General features: G+C 48.0%; 1 protein-coding gene across 1 annotated transcript; it reads right to left on the bottom strand.

Annotated features, from left to right (window-relative positions):
- Positions 1-3133: 3133 nt before the first annotated feature.
- On the bottom strand, positions 3134-9362 carry LOC144173684 (endothelin-converting enzyme 2-like). Its single transcript, XM_077702007.1, has 2 exons — positions 7973-9362; positions 3134-3931 (listed from the first exon to the last, which is right to left on the bottom strand). The coding sequence occupies exons 1-2, from the start codon at positions 9352-9354 to the stop codon at positions 3568-3570; spliced, it is 1746 nt and encodes a 581-aa protein (XP_077558133.1). The 5' UTR covers positions 9355-9362; the 3' UTR covers positions 3134-3567.
- Between the last annotated feature and the right edge of the window lie 992 nt (positions 9363-10354).

The raw sequence follows: 10354 nt of genomic DNA, 5'->3' as shown, positions 1-10354 counted from the left end.
TCGAAGCCATCAACTTTCTGTGCTCAATGGGCCTTGCCTTTCGCTGCTAGTTTTAGGTCAAAGCATCTCTTGCTCGGGGCTGTGTCCGGCGTGCGTCCGTTCTCCGCACCTCTCCCCCTACACTATAAAAAAAGAAATAGCGGCGCCCGGTTTCGATCCCACGACTCTCTGGCCGCAACGGGAGGTACGCGGTGCTCTTCCCACTGAGACATGGCAGGCACTTTTTACTACATCGTTGACTTGTAAAAATGTAAAAAAGGAAATAAAGACAAAAAAACGCTGCAAAACCGGGACAGGAGCAAGTGCTACGAACGCGCCTTATGTCCTTGACTCATTCAAACTACGCCAAGAAGCTACTGATACAACGAAGGCACGCGAAGCTGAACGTCAACGGAAACGACAAACGGAAACCTTTAGAGGGGATGTTGAATTTTCCGTGGGAAAGCTGTGGCGGGAAGCGCCACGCGCCTTGCAGCTGAACCAGCCCCGTCCGCAGCGCCTCTGATGCTGATTGTGGCAGGATGCCCCTAGTGATTGGCCAACCAAAGAACCCATCGCGAGATAGCTACGCGTTCAACCACCGTCGTCATCTTCCCGTCGGGGAAACGATGAAGAAGGAGAAGACAAAGCTGCGAAGAGGAGGGCGTGTACATTTCTCTCAGCCGGTGCACCAACGTCAACAACCTTTACCTCACCAACGCTGACGGAGGCTACCGTTTCTACCACAGAGACGACAACATCGACAAGAACATGATGGACGAGTTTCGGCGCCTCGAGAACCACCGCCTACTCGCCGTAACACAACCGCTTGTGTGCCTTTGCCACCGGTGTGGACCCCGACGCGGAATTCCCTCTGGCGCTAGTAAACACCAGATCACTCAACATAACGGCAACACAATGGAACCACACGGAACCGCCACGATGCTTCGCATCCTCATCAGGGTTCCCCACGGGAAGATGGTGTAATTTTGTGTGTGTGTGTGTGTGTGAAGAAATTCAAGCACTTTATCTCGAATTGCCTTCGGAAAAGCGTTTCCGTCTATAAATTCTACTGTTGCGTGAGGCAATTGAGCTTTAAGTGCCTCTTCCTTTCACGAAAAGGCATGCCTTTTTCTTTTTCAATGCCTTCGTGCAAAAGTGCAGCTAGAGGACCAAAACGAATTTGATAGTCATGGACATGCAGAATGGCAGGCTTCTTCAGTATGTCAGATGCTTCGTAAATGCTTCCAATGTCTGGGAGGTTGCGTGTGCGAGCTTTGCCTTTATCCTGCGCAGTGCGACACACGCTGTAAGACATTGTGAAAGGCGAAAGACTAAGCGTGTGGTTTCCCCCGTGTTGCCGAAGTAGTGTCAAGTTCTTGACAGAAAAGGATAGCATGGGGGTTCTTCAAACTCTGCACTCACAAGGGAGTCACCATCCTTAGCGTTTTTATTGCTGGGTGGGGCCGCGGGTGCACTTCTCGCTTGACACTTCCTGCTCGAGGAAGTTGTTTCGGCTGGCACTTCGGAAGATCGGAAACTGCGTGGGCACAGCTTCCGTGGGCAACCGATGCCTGCCCCTGTAGATTGAGACAACTTCTTCGTTCACGGTATGTTCAATGTGCCGGGAGATGTACTTTTCGCCTAAGTGTAGCTCGCACACTTGGAGGCTCACTAAGAGGGTTCAACTTAAATTGAGAACGACTCAGCGGGCAATGGAGCGGAAAATGATGGGTGTAACATTAAGGGACAAGAAGAGAGCGGAGTGGGTCAGGGAGCAAACTGGTGTTAAAGACATATTAGTAGAAATTAGGAAGAAGAAATGGACGCGGGCAGGGCATATAATGCGAAGGCAAGATAACCGCTGGTCATTAAGGGTAACAGAGTGGATCCCTAGAGAAGGCAAACGCTGCAGGGTGCGGCAGAAAGTTAGATGGGCAGATGAGATCAAGAAGTTTGCGGGGATAAATTGGTCACAGTTGGCACAGGACCGAGGTAATTGGAGAATAATGGGAGATGCCTTTGCCCTGCAGTGGGTGTAGATAGGCTGGTGATGATGATGATGATGATGATAGTAGAGGGCTAACGTGGTAAAATTAAATTGACTTCACCAAACCTCTTGGCAAACGTTGTGTAAAGCGGTTTTCGCAGTTCTATGACTAAAAAATTAAACCCAATTCCACTCAGTGTAAAATGCACTGAAACCCAGGGGCTGTGAGTTGCCTTTACGAAGATACAGTTTTGCCTCGGCTTCTTTATTGTGCATAATGTTAGATTCGCGTTAGTGGTTAATTGTCATATAATTTGTTTCCGAATAGTTTTGGTAAAACAACAGTTACAGGCGTTTTCTCTAACCATACTCCCTCCCTAGATTAGTAATTCTGTAACGTCTACAACTACACTGTGAACTAATTGCATAAAGTAAATAAAAGTCGGCATAATGGTAGAATACAGTAGTCATCATTATTATCACGACAGAATGTTTCTTAGGGGCTATTTGTAATATAATCTGTTTTGGTATACCATCGTTAGCAGAAGTAGTAGAGCCGTTTTTAGGAATCATACTCCCTCCGTAGGTGGCCATGCCTCACTGCGAAAAGGGCAATTCAGGAAAGCCAAATGACAGACTCAGCCAACACAGATCTCCTTAAAGTCGGCTTCACTTAAACAAAATGTATTGCTTGGAAGACATTTATTCAAGGGCGATGGAAGCCGTCGTATATGAAAATATGAAGCCTTAGGACATTTTTTTTTAGAATTCTTTCTGCACTGGAAATGTGGTTTTTGTTGGGCATAGAAAATTGCTCCGGAGGTGTCTCCCCCCGTCTGGTATCCGACACGATACTAGGACAGTCTGTCCTGGCATCTGTCCGGAATAATCTGTCCTGACGAGTCCGTCTTGGTACCAGACACGATACTAGTCGACACTGTCGTCAAGACCAGCACTAGAACAGCTCAGAAGTTAAAACTTGTCACAATAGTAGGATGCCCCAAGTTCTAGATTGAAAATAATACAGGCGATGCCTAAACGTTCGCCTCCTATAAGGACGTATCATAGTGAAAATGATTTGGATCAAAATAGAAAGGCACAACAAATGTTTGGTCTCTGGGAAAGTTTAGAATGCTCCTGTTATTTTAAATTGCTACGGATAAACTTCTTCGCAAAGACAAGAACGACGAAGGCCACACAGAGCTGGCAACGCAAACGTAGTATTTATTTGTGTTGAAAAGAAAACGTCGTTGGGCAAGTCCCCGACGAGCAACGCGGTCATATTGTCACCTTGACCTGAAGAAGTATTTAAAACGCAAGGAGGCCGGCCCCAAGCAGAGTAAGTACTATAAGACAAAATGCTGTACACACACAAGGAAACATAACAAATTATTGCTCAAAAGAAGTTCCATAGAATTGCCCGAACGGTGTTAAAAAAAATCAGCGAGCAAAAGCCGAAAGTAAAATGCAGCGGCATACAATATGCAGGGAGCTATCTATACGTGTAAGAACATGTAGGGTTCTCCGATCGTCTTCATGCACGAAGTTTCTACGAATGTCACCGTCACTTCGAACAGGGTCAGGATAATGATCGCGGCTCAGTCGAAAAACGAGCACTTTTTCTTCGGGTTCATCGCAGACCCGGTGGGACACTGATAAGCGTCGGCGAAAGCGGGGAAGTTGCGCACAGCCTTGTTGCAGTCGGCGAGCCTGGACTGCTGGTCGCTGGCCGTCGAGCTGCAGGTCATGTAGCACAGGGTGGCGAAGAAGACCTGCTCTCCAGAGAGGCCCGGAGCGACGCCCTGCGGAGCACCGCCGCTCTTCTGGACTGCGTCCAGGTAGGCAGCGTAGGCGACCTCCAGAGCGGGGATCTCGGGGAACAGGCTCGAGTTCCCTCCCCGTGAATGGTCTTGGCTGGAGTCCAGGCAGCTGTCCCGGACTCTGTAAGCCTCCATGGAAGAGCTGCACGCGTGGAAGTGGTGGACGAGAGGCTTCAAACTTACAAGAACGCAAAACATTTTGGTCTTTCTCACTGGAAGGGATTTGAAGAGGATACACCATCCGCCTTCTCTGCTTGCGCTAATGGTCCTGTCGACCCTCGTTCATACCTTGGAGTTGAGCGCACGCTATGCTATCGTCCCTCGCGTGAGACTTTAGAAACAAAAATAAGAATGGATATTACATAACGAAACCATAAAAGTATCTCTAAGCCGGCGCCCTCGCGTGATCAAAAATATATTAGAAATAAAATAAAGAGAGTGAAATATTAAAATTAAGTACGCGCACACTATCAAATCTCGTACCGTCACACCATCAACAAAAATAATTAAATAAACACTGAAAATCCATTACTAAATACCAAATTTCTGTCTGCTACACCACCCTGACGCAATTAAGTAGCAGGGGCGCTTCTTGCAAATACGAACTACAAGAAGCAAAAAACTCTTCAGAAATCCAGAGAATTTTCTACCAACGCGTAGCATTCTTATGCCGCTTCTCTGGAGTGCGAGTTTTTTACAGCCAAATTTGTCTGTTTTTCTCAATTCTTTCCGACCATTTATCTACATTTACGCAATTTTAATGCTTGCAGGTGTTCCTTCTGCCTAATCTGCATTTTTGTGTAAATGAAAACCGTTACACGTTTCGCCATTTTCCCTAGTGTTTTATTTCTGGGTTTTTCAAAAGTCTGCTCGACCAGTTATCTTCATTTACGATATTATAAGAAATAAATGGGGAACTTTCGCGAAATCTGCATTTTTGTAAAATGCAGGCGTTATACCGTTTGCCATTTTTGGGAGAGTTTTTTTTGTGGGTTTTTAAAATTGTCTTTGACCAATTATCTCCATTTGCGACATGACGATTACAGGTGAAACGTCCGCGAAATCTGCATTTTTGTATAAATGCAGGGGTTACATGGTTCGTCATTTTCGACACTATTTGTACTTTTCTGATTTCTTGGTTTTTCAAAATTCTATTTGGACCTATAATCTCAATTTACGCTGTTATAACGATTAAATGTAGAACTTCCCCGAAAGCAGCAAGTTTGTGGACATTCAGGGCGTTATGCGGTTCGCCATTTTCACTACTTTTTATATTTCGGTTTTTACCGTTATGTTCTACAAATTATCTCCGTTTACGCTCTTTAAACGATAAAGGGTGGCACTTCCGCGAAATATGCCTTTTTGTGGAAATGCAGGGCCTGACACGGTTCGGCATTTTGCTATTTTTATTATTGGACTCTTTTGGTTTTTAAAAATTCGGTTCAAACAGTTCTCTTCATTTAGATGATAACGATTGAAGGTGGGACTCCCTTGAAAGCTGCATTTTTGTGGGAATGCAGGGCGTTACAGGGTTGGCTATTTTCCCTATTTTAAAGCGAAGCTGTAGTGTCCTTACTAACGCCGTTGTACGCCAATACGCCTTCAAGAAAGGCTAACTTCCTGTGACGATGATGATGAATAATCGTGGGTGAAGTGCAAGGAAAAAAGCGCTCCCCTTGACAGAAATCCTACCTGCGTCCGTTGCGTTATGAAGTCAGCGTCTATCGAATGGTCGAAGCGGTTTGGAAATCTCAGGCGACAAGCAGAAAATCCGACACGAGAAAGCTTCGCGTTCAACCAACGTCGTCGTTAGAATGATGTTTTATAATTTTTCTTATTTCTTGGTTTTCCAAAATTCTGCTCGACCAATCAGTCCCATTTAGCAAATAAAACGATTAAAGTTAGAACTTCCGCGAAATCAGCATTATTATGGAAATGCAGGACGTTACGCGGTCCTGGCTGTGGGGGTACTCTGTAAACAATGCTACGCCGTAAAAACAAGTAAGAATACGTTTTCTGGAGTGATGTGTTCCTTTAATGCCACCAAGAGAACGCTGGGTTGGCCAAACTGAAAAGGTGCGTAATGATGCTCACACATTAGTGAGAATCCGGGGGGGGGGGGTATTTTCTCGCCCCCGAGCAAGAGAAAGTGAGACGGTCGCAAGGGTTAAGGCGTGGGCGAGTTGGTGCATGATTGCAAATAGGGGAACAGCGCAACACAGACAAAACACAAGAAGGAGGTGACAACAGTCGACCTGTTGTGGGAAGCCCAAACGTCGAGCGAATTTAGAAGTGAAAGTTTACGTTCACCTGGCATCCACCTTAACAGTTCCGAGGTGCATTGGCGATTCAAGGTACGTATTTGAGCTTCGTTGTTTGGCGATAGAATTACTGAACTGTGTGGTTCCAAAATTCAGACGTCCAGGAAGAAAACAGCTGACGTATCGTACTCAAAATTGTCAACGCAGGGCCGCAAACAATCTCGACTGCCTAAAAAGATTTTTACGAAACACTGATAATGGCGCGCAGTTTGTGAGTTCGATAAAGCTTCGATAAACAAGGTAACTTGGTGGTTGGAAAATGAATACATCTTTCGCCTAGTTGTATTCGAGCCGGGGACCTTGGCAGTGCAAGACGTCCACGCAGCCCTTCAACCACCACAGCGGGTTCTGTTTCTTTAACTTAAGGTGAACCTAGTTACCGGGGGTTGGCCTTCGATATATAAACGTGTGATGGAGGCAAGTGCACCGTACTACAGGAGAAAATTGAGCACAGTGGTAACACAAGTAGAAATTAGGAAATCATGTACGCGCACGTAGGTAAAATCTAGTGCAAACAAGGACGATCGGCAACGCCTCTGTCAGTCCTAGTAATCGAAGACAAAATAAAACGTCGCGAAGAAGAAAGGATAATAATGTCATGACACGTTCACATCACTCGACACCTGCCACTTTAGGCATGACGTTATTATAATAATGTACATAGATTCAACGCGCTGCCTTGTTGCCTAATTATAATTGGTGTGATGTGAACGCCGATGGACTCTGAACCGCATACAGGAACAGCAGCCGTAGAACATTGCGCTGCACACAATTCCCGCATGTGTATTCTGCGATTCGATGCTAATTATTTCGCATGCACAACATCACAGAACGTGCTGAGCTATGTCCTGGACGTTTGACTTGAAGCGTACATATATTAACGCAAAGCTTTTCTCACTAATGGCGTCTGTAACGCGTATACGCCCTACCGGAAAGCCAGCTTTGACAATCACGATTGTGGCCGAAGTTTAGCAAAATTAAAACGCTTCCCTTCGAAGCTCGGGAACAGCTTCGTTAAGCTCCCTCCGCTAAAGGATGATGTGCAGCAGAGGAAGGAGGTGACGCAGGCGTGCGACAGCGCGAGGAAAAAAGGCCTACCGCCATGTTTTGAGGTGAACGTCGACAGCCCTTACCCACAGACCGACGAAGGATGAGAATGGAGTGGCTCTGCTCGCCGTAAGGCTGTTAATCACAAGACGTTAAGCCTTGCTTCCCATTTGAGGTACAGGACATTAGGCGCAACGTCACATCTTGGTGTTTAACAACTCAAACCGGCACCCACTCAGAAAAGTCTTCACTGAAGGCTAAGCGGCAGGTACCGATTCACGCTGTACACCCCAAATTAAAATGTTAGGGCAACGGAGTGCACACTTGAGAGTTGCTGTGGGTGTTCTAGAAAAGTGGTGCGTACTTCTAGGGTAGCACATACTCGCCGTGTGGGTTTCGCTAACCGGAGAATCCATCAAGAGAAAGCTTTTTGTTATACAATCGTCGTCGTTGGACGGAGGGGTGAATGATTTTTTTACCGTGACCGTGTCTACTAATGGCGCCACAGCACACCGCGGTGCACTTTGACAATTTAAGCGCCCTCCTTCCACTTTAAAAAGGGGCAAAATTTATGCCGAATTGTAGCCTGTGTGTATGAGTACATGGTAGATATTTGAAGCCATTAGAAATGAAAGGCTCGTGAAATTCTGAAACGCGGACAAGATGACAAGACACCCGTTTAGCCGACGCAAACATCCACATCGCCTCGTGTTTGCCTAGAAACGTTTACTTTCTTTCTCACGTTAGTACTCCTCTAACGAAAGAAAAAGTCCGTTGGATTGGCAAGAATGTTGTGGGCGAACCGGTTGAATTACCTGGTGAGTAGTGATCCTCCAAACGTGCCATTTGGGTGCCACTGCAGGCCGTACTGGTCCAGGGACTTGACCAGTTGCAGAGCCATGGAGAAGCCCAGACCCCCGTAGAACATAGCGCTGGTCCCGTCCCCGTAGTAGAGCGGATGGTTGACGGCCCCAACCGCCACGTTGACGGTACCCGTCGGGCGATCGTACAGCAGATACGGCAGGGCGTAATTGACCGGGTAGTGGAAGACATCGCCGTCCTGTTGTGACCAAAATACGGCAGCGATGCTCGCGCTGGAGTTGACCCAGTGCTCGAAAAACGATGAAGCTCCACTGGGAAAGGCTTCATATACGCGTTCGAGCTCGCTGTTGTTGAGGTAGCGGTCCGAGGGCCACAGGTGAAGAAGAGCAGATCTGACTTTCCTTTGGGCTGCGCGGCGGCTTTGGACATCGAGCCAGATCGCCCCGTTAACCTTGCTGGCCGCTGTTCGCACCAAGCTGTCGAAGCCGGCGTTGACGAATGCGCGCTCTTCTGGCCTAAAGCGCGATACAGAGTGGGTCGCTATCACCAGGAGGCCGTAGGCGGACTCCACAAAGCGCTCACAGAAGTACGGCCGGTAGAGTTTTAGGCGGGCCTCGTTGCCATAGCGAGCCGTCAGCAGCCGGTCGTCAGCTGTCGCAGCGTAGAGCTGCACGAAGGACCAGGCGATGAACATGAGCAGCTGCTCGTTCTTGTACTTCTGGAGCACGTCTCCTAACCTGTGAGAAAAGTCTTCATCTGTGAGCAGCACCTGATCACCGCTACTCACGTCGGGGTCAAAGTTGATCTGCCTCAGGGCGTTCAGCCACTCGTTTGACGTGACGGAAGGTGTGTATTTTCCGATTTGGGCTACCGTTACCAAAACGGGTTGCGTGTCTTGCCGTGCCATAGCCCCATACAGGCTCCTCAAGATGACGGCTTCCGTGTCGATGATGGCGTCAATGTCTGAGTCGTTGATTTCAGGCTGACTCGCATGCTCGGGCAGGATGCCGTAGAACGACCTCCAGTATTTGTAGCGGTCACTGGCTGCTACTGAGCGTTGGTGGTTCAGCTCGATGGGTATGAGCGATCCCGGAGAAACCGTGAAGCGCCACCTGGGCGTGTAATTCAGACGGCGCACCCTCAGCTCCAGAAGGAGCGGCACATTCCACTTCAATTGCAATGTTAGAAGTGCATAAAAGGCGCTGACGTTAGGCCGGTTCTGTTTACTGTCTGGCCAGGCCAGCCCGAGCTCGCTGAGGATGCCGAAGAACCTGGTGGCGTTGGAACCGTAGTTCCAAAGGTCACCCATGCAATATTCGTACATCGCTAGAGGCTTGCGTGCAACATTGATCACACGGTATCCCCTTAAGAGCATGTCGTGGAAGGCTGGGAACCAGGATTTGCGGAGGTCGTCCATGGTAGAGTGGGAGCTGTCGAGGTACATCGCGGGCCGCTCCCAGACGCTGCACACGTAGGCGTGGAAGTCGCTGCAAGGATCCAAGCTTCGGTTCAGCTTCCCGGTAAGGAGCTCTGCGTGACGGAGGCAGTCGCTTGTGGTGCAAAATGGTGTCCTTGGCTGCTGCCACTGGACTATTCGCACCACGAGCATCAGACCACAAAACACGATGATGGCGGCGACAATAAGGAAGATGGCATACTTGGGTTTCCCCACTTGCGTGTGTTCTTTCTGTGGTGGCTGCCGTGAACGAGAGGTCGGTTGCGCCTTCGAAGAAGAGTGAACAGGGACCATTAAAGTTATGCAAATTCACATGCATGCCATTCGCAGTCACAAAAGCTTCTGGCGTGCTTACGTGCTTTGCGGGCGAAATACTTATACGTTCTCATGGGAACACTTATCCAGTTCTAGTATAGTACCACATCGTATTTGTGTCGGCCTGCTTTCGTTCCTTCCGTCGTCTGTTGAATCTCATCTCTGCAATACTCGCCTATTCTGGTTGGACCTTCTCACTTAGGTCTCGTTCCTCTCCTGATGAACAGGGGTTTGTCCAACGCATTTCAAATTTTCCGCCTTCGCAGTGCGGGCGCGCCCTGCGTGAAACAGCGCGAGCGGGGGTTTTGTTTGTTTTGTGCTTGTATTAAATCCCGCATGTGCCGGTGCCTTAGTGCGCAGTATCGAACGCGCAATTTTTTTCTTGCACTGGCCCTTTTTTCGCTTACTATGGTAAAACTCACCCCAACTAGTGTTCCTAACTAAATGAACGCGGGGTTAGTTACCTATATTTTGCCTCGAATGTACCTGTAGTTTTGTTTGCGCTAAGCAATGGGGAGATGTATGAGAAGCGCCAGCGGTTAACGAGTTTCGACGGTTATGGCTATATGAACTGCTTATTTTTCGATGCTTGTGTGGGACGCCG

This window comes from Haemaphysalis longicornis, unplaced genomic scaffold (assembly GCF_048455015.1).
Source record: "Haemaphysalis longicornis isolate Haplotype H1 unplaced genomic scaffold, Haemaphysalis longicornis Haplotype H1 scaffold_3, whole genome shotgun sequence".
In the NCBI taxonomy this organism is placed as follows: Eukaryota; Metazoa; Arthropoda; class Arachnida; order Ixodida; family Ixodidae; genus Haemaphysalis; species Haemaphysalis longicornis.
Note: the sequence above shows the minus strand (reverse complement) of the source record. Positions and strands in the feature narration are given on the sequence as shown.